At 33.1% G+C, this 18,049-nt stretch overlaps 1 protein-coding gene across 5 annotated transcripts in view; it reads right to left on the bottom strand.

The window, feature by feature from the left end:
• The window catches only part of CDH10 (cadherin 10), a 103,644-nt gene that overhangs the window by 12,209 nt on the left and 73,386 nt on the right, over nucleotides 1–18,049 (bottom strand). For all 5 annotated transcript variants that reach the window (XM_017809396.1, XM_017809394.1, XM_017809393.1 and 2 more), the window contains exons 4-8: nucleotides 12,822–12,941; nucleotides 12,076–12,243; nucleotides 6,943–7,130; nucleotides 3,919–4,172; nucleotides 1,019–1,155 (exon numbers count right to left, since the gene is read on the bottom strand). In XM_017809396.1, coding sequence (XP_017664885.1) covers nucleotides 1,019–1,155; nucleotides 3,919–4,172; nucleotides 6,943–7,130; nucleotides 12,076–12,243; nucleotides 12,822–12,941 — 867 coding nt within the window. The remainder of the gene's footprint in view (nucleotides 1–1,018; nucleotides 1,156–3,918; nucleotides 4,173–6,942; nucleotides 7,131–12,075; nucleotides 12,244–12,821; nucleotides 12,942–18,049) is intronic.

Raw genomic sequence — 18,049 nt, forward strand, 5'->3', positions numbered from 1 at the left:
ACTGTAAATTTGCTGTAAGTTTCATGACAAAGAAATGAGTTGAACACTGAGATATAATTATGTAAGGAGGCAAAGTTTTTGCAATATATAAATCTGAAAAGTATTTGCACAACATTTGACAGCACTCTGAAGGATTGCAAGCTCAGGTCAATGCATCACAAGAAAAAGAAAGACTTTAAAAAAAAATTACACTTGTTTATTTTTTGGGGTTTTCTGGGGTTTTTTTACAGAGTGTTTAATTGGCAGGGCACAATGTTCCATTTAGTTCTCTACAGTGTAGCTCTTACCAGTCACATTTCACTGCTGATCAGTGTTTACTTTTTTTTTTTTTTTTACTGACTTAGAGTTAATCTTAAAAAATAAGTGACTTTGAAAGCAAGTAATTCTTAGTAGTAGCTGATTTCAAAGATCAGAACTTTGTCCCTTAGAAAATATTGTGTCCACTGATTAGACCTAATCTCAATAACGTAGTAGGCTTAGGAGGACCTCTGCTTTTCTCTTTGTGCTGTTAACATGAAAATATCTACAGAGAGATGATTTAAATAGTCCAAGAAATGCTACAGTTTAGGATCAAATTGAACAGAACTTGTAAGATATATTGATTCCAAGAGCTGTAGGTGTAGGTACCACAGGAAGAAATAATGAAAGTACTTTTAAGGAAATGAAGAAAACAATAGAGACAAAAACATAGACTACCGTTCTAAACTCTGGTATTTTAAAAGCAAAATCATGTTACAGTCCTCCAAGAAAAGGAAAAAAACAGATTTACTCCAGTGACATTATTTAATTTGGTACATTTGAGAAATAACTTGGACAGTAAAGGTCAGTGATGGAAGCAGGTGAGGAAAAAAGCAGTGAGGAAACAGCCATTGTTAACTTCCCACAGCTTGATTTCCAGAAGATCTAGTAGAAAGGGGCAGGGAGTAAGGAAGGGAGGTTTTTTTACTCACAAAGTCACAAGTGTAACTCTACAAGCTAAGGAAAACTGAAAGGAAAAAGAAAAACCAAATTGGCTTACTGATCTCAGATGCTATAACACTAAGATTGTGCCATTGTGATATTTCACGGTCAAGTGGCTTAGAAGTATAGATGGACCCGTTTCCAGAATGAATGTTAAATATCCTGTCAAGGTCAGTGTGACGATCCAGAGAAAACCTATATATGATAAAGAAATAAAAAGTATTGTCGAAATTATAGAAAATGGAAAAAAGCATATATTTCACAAGTCAAAATAGATTTTACATTCTATATGTTCCATTACAAAGGTTAGTTTTGAAATGACATATATTTAGTTTCTATAAACACTTCTGAAAATTCTGAATGTTAGCTTCACAGAATAAAGAATGAAAATTGGAAGAATTTCAAAAATATGATTCAGTAGTGTAATATTTGATAATAAGAGCATTTACAGACATATATGAGAATCATAAAAAAGTCAGAATTTCAAAATAATAATTAAAGAATTTTTTTATCTTGAAAGTTGTCTTTGATATACTTTTTTTTCAGATCAAGACTGACAGTAATTCATGAGCTTTTCAGAAGTATTGCTATAAGTTTAGCTTCTACAATTCAGGATATAATAATTCACTAAAGATCAAGTTAAAAAAATCTGTATGCAGAACTTTCATGAAGAGAGGTTAAAGGATCTTTATACTGCTTCTGCAGGCAAAACAACTCCTAACATAATATGATGGTGTCAAACTAGTATCAGAAAATTGCTCTTTTCCCCATTTTTTTCCCTAATATTTAACACTGTTTTCAATTAGGATTGAACCTTTGATGTGGAATTTAATGTAGGATTTTGCCAAATACAGAGCATTTATCAGTGTATGTGGCAGAATAGGGCCAAATTTTTAAAAAAGTTAACTAGTACAATTGTACGGTGCAACAGAAACTGTTGTTCATGTTTCTATAAAATTTTATGAGTGATCTAAACAGTTCATCAAGTGTATCTGGTTTCACTTACAGTACTTAAATAAATTGAGCCAAATAAAAAAATGCTGTGATATGAAAATAATATTTATACAGTTTTGGTGGCTATTGTTTGCTCAATCTATCAGACACAATAGAAGGAAATACGTAAAACAAAAACGAAACTCCAGCAAACAAGTCAACACCAAAATGAATACAAAAACAAAACAAAAGAAAATTAGAACAGTCAAAGAAGACTTCTGAAAGTGCAATAAAAACTTGCTCAAACTATTTTTTTTTACTGTTAGCTCACAATAATAACTCTCAGTTAGAATGAAATAGAAATCTGCTATTTTGTAGAGAAATTATACTTAAGACTATTTGGTTTATATGATAAGCATTTCATTTTACTTCATCCATGGTATTAGTTTTTTTGAAGACAAGAAATTATATCAGCAGCACTCTACCTAACAGTTTTTCAACAGGCAATAATCACTTCTCTAGCTAACAAGATCTTTTCTACATTGCTTCATTAAAACATGAGATAAGCACATATTTTTACGCCATCATATTACTTCTAATGGCTTTCAAATGGTACCAAAATTATTATTTCCAGAAAATACCTTCATATTCATTGAACAGAAATAGAAATTAGTGCAACAGAAAGCTATTTGCACTCAATTTACAGGAAGTCTAAATTACATGTAGCTTTAATAAAGAGAAATTAGTATTTTTAAAAACAGCTAAACAGAAAAAAAAAACAAAAAACAAAACCTGAATCAATGCCACATCCTGAATCTATGTTGTTTGTTTTTTTTTAAATAACAGTGTCAAAGTATTATAGAAACTACTCTAATTTCAACATATGCCAGCCTTCAGACTACATTAGTTTAAATGTTAGCTGTTAACTTCTGGGGTAAACATATTGTACTTTGTATTTGGTATTGATCTTGTAAGAAATAAAAGCTTGTAAAAACTTATCCTAGGTAGTTATTGTTTGAATGAAAATACAAGGTTGCTTTGAAAATTGAGGAACAAAACAAATGTCATTCGAATTAAGTTCTTGTTTTCAAATAGATGACATTAAATGAAATCTGAAATTACTGTACTATGAATAACAATATCACATATATCTTTGATTTTTTTTCTTCAAGAGAACTAAATCTAGGTTCAGTGGTCCCTTTCAACATTTTACAAATTTCTTTGCTCTTGTAACTATTGGTTTTCTCCACCTTATTCTTCTAAATTAAAAATCAAAAGGATGTTAAAAAATATATAAAATAATCTTTAGCTTACTAGTCACTGTAAATAATAGTGGTGAGGGAAATGCCTACAACAGTTCTTCAATTCAAGTTGCGTCAGATACAAAATGAGCAAAAGCTCCAAGTTTGTTCTTTTTCAGTCACAATTAAGATAGTATAATCACTAAAACTGACAGTTGTCTCATGTAATTAGAGTAGATAAAGTTGCAGCGTTAAGTTATTTATATATTCTCAAATTTTAGAGGTGTGCTATTATGTCTTATCTTTTCCATAGACATGAATTGCCATAGGATAAAATAAGATTAATTTTCACTCTCTAATCCACCTGGGCCTTATGAAGAAATATGTGGCAATTGACTATAAAGTCAGTAAATAAGGTTCTTTTATCACAATGTAAGTTTGGTACTTTTTTTGGTATTTCAGACAGCATATATCCTTGGAAAGCCTTGTCTTACATTTTTCTTAAAGCTTAAGCATTATAGAAAAATAAACTAATATCCTCCCCTCCCCCTAAATATAGTTTATAACATACTTTGTGTGTAAGTGAATGGCTGTTCCCCAATGTGTTTGGAGGTTAACAGATTAACATAGTTCTCAGTTCTGTCTATCTACGGGACACTAATAAATAACAAAAAACACTACCACCTTATTCCTGTGAATAATGTGTACATGAAAATTCAAGCTGTATTACTATTTATCTTAATTTCTTTATCACATAATGGATTTACAGAATCTGAAATATTACCTTATTGGACTTGAGGCTGAATCAGGATCCCTTGCCATTACCGTTCCTATTATTGTCCCCAGCTCAATATCTTCATGCACCTCAAAAAGGTAAGAAGATCTGCTGAAAATGGGAGGTTCATCTACATCTTCTACAGAGATTTTCACAATAGCTGTATCTTTGAAAGGCCCAAGATAATAGAAGCGTGGATCCACATGGGTATTCTCAGCTTCTACTTTCAAAGTATAAAGTCGTCTTGTCTCATAATCCAGTGGCTAAAATAAAAATTGTGACAAAGCTTATTAAATTACATTTATATATTGACTGATAATGGAAACTGAAGAGGACTCAAGCCTTATCAGATACTGCCCTGCATTGTGGGAACACCAACACAATTCAAATTTTCCCCACCACAGGAATTACTTTGTCTAGTAAGAAATTTCCATGGTTTTTAGAGGAAGTGTCTCTTCCTAAACATTAGTTGAATTATCTCAGCATCAATGACAAAAAGATTTTCAGTGCAAATAAACCGATTATTTAGGGAACTTTGCAGCTGTTTCACAAGAACATGGATTTGAAAAAATCACAGCATTTAAAATACTTGACATACAGAGTGGAAATAGTAACAGTTCAGAACAAGGTACTTAATACTAATATTTCTCAATAAATACTGTAAACTCTTGGATAATTAAAATGGCCAGAGTATTCTTATTGTCAAACCTATGTAGCTGGTCTTAAATATCAGGAATGTTTCAGATGTCTTTTAAGGAATGTGTGTGTGTCAAAGCTCTCTATATCTAGAGAAACAGTAAGAGCTTAATCTTGTTCCTTTTCATTTAATTTAATGAATCCAACATCAGAGTTTTTTGCAAAATAAAGTTGACATTTTTGTCAGCAGTTCCTTTTTAAAATGGAAGGAGGAACGGCTCAGGGTTATAATTAGAAATCACTTTGGATAGAAAAGAATTCTATTCCTTCAAATTTTTCTAGCTGTCATAGATGAAAAATGTTAGCTAATTAATGATTCTGAGGAAATGAGCAAGATGAGAATTTACCTTTCTGACACAAAGAAGACTTCATTAACTCTAACAAAATCTCAGAGAAATATAGAACTAGTGGTTTTCATTCATCAAAATGGGTGTTTGAAGACTTATTTTCTTCCTAACTGCTTTTAAATACTAATTAATGTTCACAAAAGATGCAAAGTGACAGATTAGACATTTAAATACACTATTCAAGAGCAGAAAGATGCAGTCCAGTGAAAGACTGAGTTTCTTCACTGCCCCAGATTTGTTTTAAAAAAGTGGTTAGAGCACATGGTAGAATATCTGAATACGGTTGAAAAATGCAACACAATGTTACTATTTAACCTAGATCTGAGACTACTGGTGTGTTTATAAAGTGCAGCATGCTGCTGTTAAGGGATGATGGCTTCAAGCCTAGAAGCAAAGAAAAAATGCTAGTCCTGCCTTATTCTAGCTAGCTGGCTTAATTTGCCAGAATGTGCACAATGAATACGTAAACTTGCTACTACAACATACACATCCAATTTGGACATCTCTTCCACCTACACTGCAAAACATGAATATGAAACCTGTGGATTAAACAGGTATTCCAACCCGTTAACAGTAATGAACCAAACTGTTGCCCAAATATAAGAAATTGTGGCAAATCAATTATTTTGTCTGTGAGAACTTGTATAGAAAAAATTGTATAGAAAAGTTCTTTTACAGCAGATGTTAAAATCAGACTTAATAACTTAAGGGCTCAGTAAAGGAACATCAGCTATTTGTTGTTATTCACCACTAAAAAGAGAAATTACAATCAACGGGGATAAATAATAATAATAAAATCCCAGAATATTTTACTAAATCAATGAACTCAGCATTCTCATCTTCTCCCTTGCTAGTTAATGTTGTTGTCTATGGTATTCAATAAACTACTTATTCATCAATAGGAGAAAGCATCCTGAAAAATGCATATTCTGTCAGACTGTTAATGACAAAATCACAAGATCTTGTTCATCAGTATTTCGCAGTGACATTTTTGGAACTGCTGTATTATAACACAATTTTTTTTATGCTTGATTCAGCTACTGGACTGTTTTTTCAAGATTCTATTAGTTCAGTATAATAGTAGACCCCAAACTTTGTTTGGTCATCCTTTCCAGGTAAACTACTACAGTGACTATGAACACAGAAGAATAGAGAGATTGAAGAGTAACACTCTCTTATCTTTGCAGAACTTATCTTTTCCTTGGTTGCCATTATCAAGAGATGTGGAGATATATTTTATATCACTGTTTAATTCATTATTTTATGCTTAAGGAGATTTGTTTGAAGAGCTAGTATAAACAGTGCTTTATGATAGAAATGATGCCTGAACTCTTTAGAAACACATCTCAAAAGCCCAAATACAAGGACCAAGAGATTTCTGGAAAAGAATTTGTTGAGGAGCAGGAGAGCGGCATTTCTAACTGTGAGATAAGCACTTAGAAGATAAGCATCTGAAAGTGTCCTGACAATGCAAGACAGAGGGCACAACTAAAGCTAGCTCTGACACAAGAACACCATCATTATGTACACACTGCTCATGTGGTAACCATCTGATATGCTGGAAACAGGAACCTGAACTTGCAACTCAGCTTTCATGAGTGTGTTCTGGCATACACTGGTCACGCAAGGAGATGAGAATCTCACAGATAAGGAAAACCTATGTCTCCAAGTAGTGAGTGAACTGCTGATCGCTTGCTGAACAAAATAGGTTTCATGAATATGAAAGAAGTCTGCGTTTAAAAACACAGAGATAATTAGTGACTCTGGTCCCTTTTTTCATACTTTGCTGGCAACAATGCTTTACACCTATGCTGTATCTCAGCTATAGTTACCGACTTTTATTTCCAGTTCACCTTAAAAGGAAATAGTCCCTTTCAGTCAGTGATTGAGGATGTTAAGCAGTCAGCACTTCATCTCATGATCTAAGCAATGAGTATTTGTGATATAATATTAACACAAAAATCATTTAGTGAATGCTGTTAATAGACACCTTTCGCACAGTTATGATGCCTTCCTGTGTGTCCTTCTGTGTCACAATATCAAACATGTCAGTCCCATCGCCATCTATAATTCTGTACTCTACTTCTGCATTTTTTCCAGTGTCTGCATCTGTGGCTTTAACGCTGCCAATGGCTGTCCCAACTGGGGAAGACTCGGGAACACGGAGGTGGATGGTACCTGTCGAAGAGACAAAGAGCCACTCAGGACACCCACAAGCCGGTAGACATGCATTAAGTAGCATCGTGTCACACAGTAGCTGATAACATATTTTTGTGTATCTTTTATTCTAGAGACCTTACCATTTAATACCGAGCAGAGGAGCAAAATTTGAGGCAGAAAACTATGCAAAGGAAAGCTTTAGATAGAAGACTGCAAACAAAATTGTAGAAAAAACAAATTCATAGAAAAATAGGCTTGAGAAGGACCTCTATTCTATCTCAAAGAATCAACTGTCTGTACTTCTCTTGCCCTTCTTTTTCTTTCATTCCTGAAACATCATGTGGAAAGACTGCTTTGTGTTCTTGCCAGCTTTCACTCTACTTTTTACCCTTTAATATCTAATCTTTGGGATACATTTTACATCTATTTTATTTTGGAAGCAATACAAAGAACAAAATTCCTTGACTTCGCTGGTCAATTCTAAGCAACAGACTGACATTTCAGCTTTCAAAATTAGATAGTGGGATATCATACTAAATAAATTTGAGTAATATATTAATGCAGGGGTAGACTTTTGAAAATCCACAAGCAGGTGTGCCTATACTTGTTAAAGCAATTAATTCATATTTAAATGGGCTTACGAACATTGCAATTTTAGGGTTTTGCTACTTTTCTTAGCTCAGTTGTATCCCTTTATTTTGGTGTCATACAGCTGATAAAACACATGGGAATAAAACTCTCATCATTCAGATGTGCTGCAGTAAATTGAAATAAACATCTTACCATATATTTTAGTATTCTATGTCCTAGGCTTAGTGTGAAAACTGTAAATAAGATTTGAGATATTTGGTCCCATCTGTCAGAACATATGTTATAAAAACACGTGGGGGACATAATGCACTATGATGAATACTCAGAAAAAAGATTTTAAAATTAATGCAGATATGATTGTCATTTCAAAGATGAAAGTGAAGTCATCAAATCTCTATTGAAAAACATTTTCTTCTATGGCCTTAGTTAAGTTTTCCAAGATTTGCTGTTCTACTTAGGGACTAAATTGAGTGAGTTAGAAATATAGTTTAGTTGACAATAACAATAAAAGTGGAAGTGGAAAAGGCCAGCAACTACAACAGGAAAAAACTGAACAGCCTACCCAAAAGGCAGGACACATATACATTGTCATAAATAAACAGTACAGAGAAGTCCATAAGGGTTGTTATTAGTTTTGTGCAGTCAAGAGGAATCATGGGGAGAGAGCAGTGGCAAGGCTGTATTAGAAAGCCACTGGCGACATGATTTTAACATATCTTCAGGAAAACACAGGTGAAGAGTATTGGTGTATTACAAGTCAGCTACAGAGTGACACTCAGTGAAAAAACCCTATTATTCATCAGGTCATTTGAGACTTTTTATGCTTCTACAGAGCTAACTTACAGAGCTAATTTTCTGTTCTATTATTATGCTACCACTTGACAAGCCTAAAAAAACCTCCTAAAATTAAAATATAAATATGTTCACACAGTTTGCAATTAAATTTTGAATGAAAAATATTGAATTTTAACCTCTTCATATAAATTTATTTAGGCAGCTTTTAATACGAAACTGACATATAGCAGTAGAATGAATATTTTATGGCCATGTACACTTTGTGTTCTATTTACATGTATTTATTTTTGCTCAGTTACACTTTGGTGTTTAATCGAGTGATTTATCCTGCATTTGCTCTAACATTTTTATTACCTTTATCTAATACCTAAATCTGTATACTTTGCTACATTAGTAGAGAATCTCTTTAACCATTTATATAATGGTTAAAAAAGAAAAAAGATTTAAAAAAATGGCCTCAACACCCATTAATATTTAATCAGTACTACGTGAGACTATAGTGAAAGACTGTGGTTTGTTTTTTTTCCAGTTAATATTCATACACTATAATTATTTTTATGGAGTGCGAACTATTCTCCACATTTTTTTTCTGGAGTGCTTAAAACTACACCCCTAAGCTATGCCTTGTGGACATTACTTTGACTCCCAGTGCAATACCCAAGTCATTAATTTAGTCTACAAAGTGGTAAGAGCTCATATCTTGAATTGCTAATAAGGTAGTGGAAACAGAGAGTGAAAATAACCAGAAATTTATAATATGAAAGATAATTTTTAATCTAACCTATCCATTTATAGAAATCTCCACCATAGTATGAGACGCTTCATTTTATTATTTATGTCACTGGAGACATTTATGCATTGACTAAGTATGGGGTGCAGTGAAGCTTTATACACTTTCTCAGAACACATTACACTGAACTAGAATTACGCTTGCAAAACTCTGCCGTCAACCTTATTTCTCTCTTCTATGGAAAAGTAGTTTACTGTTTGCATTTACTTCAGTGGGTGATGTTTTTTCATTTGTCTGTCAGGAAAAGAAATGGGAGGATCAAGGAAAGGAAAACTTTTCCACATACTAAGGAGAGTGGAAATCAGCTGAAAGATTACAGTCTACACACTTTGGACTGCAAATACTTCAGTCAGTCATAAAGAATGAAAAATCAGCCTTATTTTTTTGTTTACCCTTCTTCTGATTCACTCTCGAATAAGCGTATAAAATAAATATTTTCATAGAGTACTACAGGCTATAGTCTCACAGGAGACATGGGCTGCCATAATTTAGTTGCACCGAGTTTCAGTCAGACTCAGGCTTCTAAGACCATAAATCGCTTATCCCTTTATTGTTGGTCAACACTATCTCCTTACTTCTGAGAACACTTGGGAAATATTACAGTTGAAATAGAGATCCAACATGTGAGGTCTTTGAGGACCTTTCTGCAACACAGTCAATTTTATCATGTTTCCTCAAAAGAAGAGCCACTGCTATCTGTATGGTTTTCAGCATATCTTTAGGAGGAGAAAAATATTCTGAAGACCCCTTGCTCCATCTTTTTTTTTTTTTTTTTGAAACTATGATAAAATGAATTATGTGAATTTTCCACAATTGTAATATGAGTTTCTTCTGGGAGACATTTAAGCTAGTTTGAAACATTTTATTGAAACATATAGCTATAATATGCTGAGTCCTGTGAAAACATAATGGGCATTTTAATACTTTTCCTGGTATTTCATAAATCTGATATGAATATTACTGTCTCATGAACCTATTACATCTGGATTTTTATTAATGGAACAGAATAAAAATAATTTAACTTAATCAGTTTCAATTCCAGTAGTCTCATGAAACTCTGTTAAAATCATGAATCATTATAATCTCTATTTGCATTTTGAGATTAAATATAATGATTTTTTAAAAAGTCAATAGCTATTTTTGCTTTTATATATATCTAATAAAGTGAGTCATTTTTATAAATGTTTTAGTTTTCACTACCAGTGAAATATACATTTATATCTAGCAAAGAAATTAGCAGAGAGAAAATAGAGAGAAAAATAAAACAACAAAAAATGCTCATAAGGGGTAAGACTAAAAGTTTTTTTTTAAAGCAAAGGACACATCTGATTTAACCTGACATTAAAGAAAAATGCAGAGATTCTACATCAAGTCCTCGTCTGACTCAAATATGATCTCGGACTTCCAGATAAATCAAGTAAAGATGGTCTAGAAAGTTGATTCCATCATTTTAACTTCTAATTTTACCCACTGTTTAAGAAACAAGAAAAAGAAAAGAATATATATACATGTTTGAACCTTATATGCTGTCTTAAATTTAACTGTTAAAATTTTCTTTTCTGTAAGGCTTTGAACATGACACCTCTTTGAATAATCTTCCTCAACATGTCCAGAGAGGAGCAATACAGCATGCCTCACCTATGCAGTGATGGAAATACCATAATCTTCTATATATCAATGAAAATTGTGAAAATAATAAATATAAAAGTTATACATAGAATACAGAAAATGATAAATTAACAAAAAATTCTGTCCAGAATAGGACCTTTGTGGAAATGCACAAATTCTAATTACTTGATTGTTCAGGTTTTTTTTATTTTGAGTGTGTATATAAAATCACGTGCTGATAAACGTCTTAGCTAAAACCATATATATTAACTGCAATATTAAATTGAACAAAGTTATGTCCTCTATTTCTGCCATGAAGAGCATCATTTGAAGTTGATTCTGTTATTTTGATCCTAAAGAGTGAATCTGTAACTACTGGATTAAGCAGAGTTACATAGAAGAAAAAATGGCTGCTGAGAATACTCTAAATCCTAAGTCCAAATAATCTTGTAAATATTACAACTTTAATTAATGCAAAAGGCTTTAAATATATTTAAAATACTTAACCTTTACAAGTTTGATGTTACATGGTTTAATATTTCTATGTTAAATAGAGACCGAGAACATTTTTATATTTTAGTTTGAGTATACAAAGTCTAGATAGCTGTATTATCAGAAGGTAAAAAGCATTATAAAAAGCTTCACTAAACTTAAGCTTAAAAAATTACCAAAAAAATTTAAATGTATTTTACTTTACTTTTGGAAATTTTCTATTAAGTTTTGTAGCTCTGCAGCTGAAAAAGTACAAATCTGTTTGATTCCCTTCAAGTATTTTTTTTCCCACAGTCTTCATGATTAAATATTTAAGCAGATACTACAATTCAAACATTTCTGCATATCCAGAATTACTACATGTTTTATTCTCTAGTGGGGGAGTGTGTGGGATTTAAGCAATAGGTAAGAAAAGAGAAAAACATTGTTCTAATGCTCTTATGAGTCCACCTACCACCCCTTCCCATACTCCTGGGAAGTATTCCAGGTTTACTGCAGTTATATTTGACCATGTAACTGTTTTCTAACAAACAAATGCTGTGACATTTAATATACTGCTTTAATAATCATAATCAGTACATAAGCCTTTTGTTTATGTGTGCCCCATAATCTAGGTTTACTCTAAATTAAACCAGATGGTGACTGCTTAACTCTTACAGTACAAGGCAACTGTTAAATGCAGCTTACTCTGGGGGAATCGAGGTGGATTGTCGTTGACATCGGTCAAAGTGATGTTCACGGTGGTGGTCCCTGATAATCCACCCATCTGGCCTCCCATGTCCTTTGCCTGGATAACTACTTGGTACTGCTCCCTGTTCTCTCTGTTCATGTTGGGCAAAGCAGTCCTGATGATGCCTGAAATAAATAAAGAATTAAAAAATAAAATTGTTAGTAATATCTTTATGTTTTATGTTCAGCAATCTGCTGCATCTTTTTTTTTTAACTAGTCTTGAAATCTGCCTCTAAAATGTTCATTTAATGTTTCAAAGTACAAATTTCCATCCATAAGTTTTATAATAGTCTTTTCGTACAAGCTATCTCTTGGCTGAAGTCTTAGTTCTACATCACAGCTCCCTTTCCAGTTTCATGCTAAAAATTACTCAATATATTTATGCACAAGGTTTATGAGTAGAAAGAAGATCTCTTATTAATCCAAGTAGAACCATTAAGAAAAAAATAACATTTTCTGCCTATATCAGAAATGCTGTTACTTAGTTTTTACACTATCAATAATATCGCTGTAAAAATTACTTATACTTCATAGTGTCAGCTGCAATAACTCAGAGTTTTTATATGTGCTACAAAAATTATATCTCATGAAAAAAAAACCCAAGAAATAATAATGAGTTATTTTTTATATGACCTGAGATCTTTTGAATGAAAGAAAAAGTTTAAAGTTTATGGTAAATAAAAATAATGAAAATTTTCCTGACCTGTTTCTGGTTCCACAGAGAAATATGGCTGTCCTTGAAGTATGCTGTAAATTATTCTGGCACTGTTTCCGTATGAAGGGTCATCGGCATCAGTTGCTGTAACTTGGACCACAGAAGTACCTTAAAGATTCAAAGTCAAATTAGTTTCAGATGGCACTAGGTGGAGGTCTAAGAGCATCAATTTCCGTTCCAACAGACACCAAAGAGAATTTCAGCTATGTCAACTGGATTTTCCAAATATATTTGTAATCTTATAGCCAACTCCAGGTACATTCTTCCTTATTTCAGGGTCTCCTACACAAATTTAATCTATACTTCCCTAATTCCATAAGTGTAATTAGTATTTAATTAGCAAATGTAAACAGTAGCTATGATTGAGATGAATTCTTACCAAGTTACAATAATTCAATGTAATCACATTCTTCAGAAGACATTTGGGTTTATTACACTAATTTTTCCAGGTTTGGGGTGGTTGGTGGGTTTTTTGGATTTTTTTTTTGTTTGTTTTGTTTTGTTATGTTTAATGATGCCAAGATGATATGAAATTACATATGCAGGAACATGACAGAAAAAGATGATTAAATAGGTCATTGGAACTTGAGAAAAACAAGTCATCAATTCTCCTTGCTTTCCAAGTGTTACTACAGATAGATACTACCAGAAGAAATGTTACCATATGAACTTTGAAATCTGCTGAATATTTAGACTACAGAAAATTAAAAATATAGGAAACAACAAAAAAAAAAAAGGAAAAAAATCATCACACACATGTGACTGGTTAGCCATGGGCTAATCTGATGATCAGAAGACTTCAAAACTTATTTCCCTTTTTATTGCAATTCTTTCAAAATTCTTTTCCCCACCAAATACTTCCAAATGTTACAAAATAAAGCATCCGTAAATCTGAGGCCCTTGTCACAGCTACTTATTCTCTTTCATAGCTTGACTATGCTACATATTTATTCTAATATATATAGAATGGCAAGTAGAAGCAAATGCTAAACTACCTCCATTTATTTGGAATTTCATGACATGATCTGCTTTTTATGTGTAAATTGTTCAATTATGGCACCAATATCAAGGGAACGAGCATGTACCTAACTGCTGAAACACCGATAAGTTCTCAGAAATGTTCAGTTTTCAACTGCTAGAGAACAGAAATACTTGTTTGAGTGAGTCCCAAAACCAACTTGCATTTTATAAACAAGGCAAAATAGGCAGATTCCTGGTTATATTATTCCATATTAAAATTGAATGAATCACAGATTTAAGAAAGCAAAGTCCCAAACGCAAAATAAAACAAAGAAAATATAAAAATTCCTACAGAGTTATAATGAAAATAAGATAAAAGTTATGAGTAGTTTTTACTGTGTTAATGAATGTCTAGTGAATGTCTAGACTATGGTTGAACATGAAAATCTGAATAACTTTTAAGGATAAGAATGTAGGGGTGATAGATCTGTCCTAAAAGCTTTGTCTCTTTATGATTCACGCACGTGAATATATATACCTTCAGCTACACTGCACTCCATTTGTAGATATATGTCTATATAACTGTTCCATTAAAAGATACTGAGGCATTTTTGTTGAATATATTTAAGTTCTGAGGATTGTTGCCTTGATTCTGAAATGTATTTTTGTACCATCCTACTATATAGTAATCTGCAGTGCTAGAATGTATACTTGCTCCTAAAGAATATTTTCTTTGAAATAGCAAAGATGTGTAAAAGAAAGATAAGAGAAATCATGTCCAGTACCTGAAGTGCTTCAAGCTTAAGAAGAAAGGCAAAAAAATATCAAACCACCAAGTACATTGACCAACATAGGATTATCCAAGTAAAGTTTACAACTCCTCCATTTTATATTCATAAAAACAGAACAGTTATAATCAAGGCTGTCCCAACAGCACAAGGCATTAATCAGAAATGTCTACACTGCAAACCCATGAAAGGCAATATTTTGTCTCTGATACATGTAACTGTACCATTTCTTGTTTCCGATTTTCACATTTCCTTCATATGTTCAAACTAGAAGTATTCATGAATAGGCCAATTGTATGAGATTTTTATTTCATGTTAGTTTAAAAAAACATGGAGAATCAACTTTGAAGGATAATTTGGAAGAAAACTAAAGAACAGGTTTCATAGCTCTAAAATATAATAGTTCCATTCGAAATGTAATAAGATGTATGTATAAAATAGTTATTGATGCCTTAGTTATGAGTGTCACAATGAACATTAATACTATTTTAATACACATACACGAAACAGAACAAAGTGTGTCATCTATTCTTCTCTGTAGCTGCAACGAGCATGGCAGCATATATACATCCAATAAAATCTGTCAGACACTTCTGAAAACTGTAGATTTGAAACTGTTTCCTTTACAATCTGTGGGAAGAGGCTTGTACTTTTATCACTATCACACAGTGCAATTTACTTGGAGGGATATGCTCAGGACAATGTACACCCCTTACCCAGAAGCAGTAAGGATGATCTGTACCTTTTAATGTTACCTCAGTTCTTTGGCTTTTACAGGCCATGAGTTAGGTACATGGCAGGGCAAGTGCAAGAGCACCACTACATTGCCATGTGCCATTCAGGGTACAGAACTCACCATTTTGATCTTTGCTCTTGCTCAAAAGTAGAAAAGAGACATGCTTTCTAGGCTTTCACAGAGGAATCAGTGATTCCTATGAAAAACCTGACAGAAACCATTCCAAGAAGCAACCAGGAGTAGTATTACCCATATATCAGTTACATTGTGCACATCAGCTGTCAAACCACTAGCTGGTTTTGCTTTGATTCAGTACACTGAAGATTACTGGTGCTCAAGAATATAAATACATTGTACTGACCTGAAACCTGGACCAATAATGCAAAGGCATTGAAGATGATCAATTATGCCAAGCTTTAAAAACTACATTATGGGTGTCAGTGAGCACTGCTTGGTGTGGGCCTTGGTCTATCTTTTATGTAGACACAAGTTGCTTCTGATGAAGTCGGTCTTTGACCCTCAGATCCTAATCTGAACTCTATAGGAGGACATGAATGACACAGTGATAATATACTGGAGAGCTGGAGATGGACTTTTTACAACGGCATATAGTGATAGGTCTAGGGGGAATGGTTTCAAACTGACAGAGAGTAGATTTAGTTTGGATATTAAGAAGAAATTCATTACTGTCAGGGGGGTGAGACATTGGAACTAGTTGCCCAGAGAAGTTGTGGTGACCCATCCATGGAAGCGTTCAAGGCCAGATTATGTGGGGCTCTGTGCAACCCTGCATCCCTGCCCACGGCAGGGGCAGTTGTAACTAGATGATCTTTAAGGTCCCTTCCAACTCAAGCCATTCTATAGACCTGTGAGTATGGCACCATCTATGTTATTAATAACACCAATGAATTCTGTTCTTTTCTCCTTGCATAATTGCAAATTTTACTATACCATAAATGAGAATTATACAGTGGTAAACCTGGCCCAGAAAGAAACAGTCTTCTGTCAGATTATTGTAGTTCTCAGAAGGCATATTTTAACATGAGTTTAATTATAATGTTTGAATCTCCCTAGGGTCTAGGACTATAATATTAATTAATATATTTGGCCCTTTTTAATATGTTCGGTGCAAGTATCTTCAAACACCACATAAGTATTAATGACTTCGACCTCAGAGCGCATTTATGATGCATATATGTTAATAAAAATCACTGAAGATAATTACTTAGGAAAAGGAATGCACAAAATAACCATTGTAGAGCTGAATTCTAAACTTTGATTTTATCTTTTCTTTGCTCCCAACTGAGTTATGTGATATTTACCTAGAGCAAGTACCCTCCATAGTAAATTATCCATACAAATAACAAGCCCAATTAATAGAAATTTTCTGCTCTTTCTAATGAAAATGAGAGGAAATAATAAGACATGTTCTCCCCTGAAATAAACTATTTAATGCTGCAGAATACAAAAAAACTTGAATGGGCTGCATATTCAGAGAAGTTGATGTCAGAAACCTCTTTGACTACATGGTACTCTTGTAACTTAGAAAATAGTAAGTTTGTGCACAAATCCCTTTCAATTCTTTTAAGATGTCCCTTTCAAGGAAAAATAATGTTTAATCTTGATGGGGGGGTTTCTTCTTTTTTTTATCTATTTTTTTAACTTTTTGTCCTATGTCCTTGCAGCAGGATTTGTGTGCAGAGTGAAATTGAACTTTGTAAAAATCTAAAATTATAAGAATCTGGGGTTTCAAAATCTATCATTATTGATATAGAATTATAAGTCAAAAGTTGCAAAAGGGTTCGGTGAGAGAACTCTATATTAAAAAAAAATCTACATTAATAGGAAACCAGAAGGAAATGATTTAAGATAAATGCCATGGCAGAGAGGACTAAGAATTGGGAATTGGTGAACAGCACTAATGAGGGAGTATATAGGAAGCCTAGGTAAAAAGTTAAACAATAGTATCTCTAACTGCTTTTGAGGAGAAAGAAAAAGTATAATGAGAGGTAGAGATGACAGGCTAGTTGTAGGGCACACAACCTGTACTTCACAGGTAAACTCAGAGGGAGGTTACATCTTCTGAAGCATATATTGATATCCCTAAATTAGAAGCGAAGATACAAGATGGAATAAGGATAAGGAATGATTAGGGAATATATAGGGAATAAAAAAAGTCTAAATCAAAAGTTCTGAAAGTTTTTATAAATATATTAGTAGGCAAAATCCATGGAAAAATCCATATAGAGGAAAATAAACTCATGTGCAGTTCTGAAAAGAAACCATCTAATGAGCAGATAGAGATATGGGACAAATATGATGGACAGAGCAGAAGATTGTCATCAAAACCATAAGAATATTCTGAGTCATAAGCTTTAAAAGTAAGAAAAGTAAAAAATGAAAAGATTAAATATCCAGTAATCAGGAAAAAGACTTCAGGAGAACAAGTCATCTTCTAGGATATTCACCGAGCTGCAAGATCCTGAAGTTGGCCCATTTATGTCTGCCTTTCCTACGTTTAATGAGCAGCAGAAGAAAGATGAGCAGGACAACAAAGAATTTGTGGGCCTTTGTCAATACACTCTACTTGATAATAGAAACAGCTACATGCTCAGGTATCCCTCTGGTTAATACCACATCTGAGTTAAAAATCAAAACTACTGTCTTTTGTCTGAAAAAGTCTGGTGTCTGGCTACAACATGATTTGATACCCTATGGATGGGGGTAGATGT

Source organism: Lepidothrix coronata, unplaced genomic scaffold (genome assembly GCF_001604755.1).
Source record: "Lepidothrix coronata isolate B3197 unplaced genomic scaffold, Lepidothrix_coronata-1.0 Scaffold26, whole genome shotgun sequence".
Classification (NCBI taxonomy): domain Eukaryota; kingdom Metazoa; phylum Chordata; class Aves; order Passeriformes; family Pipridae; genus Lepidothrix; species Lepidothrix coronata.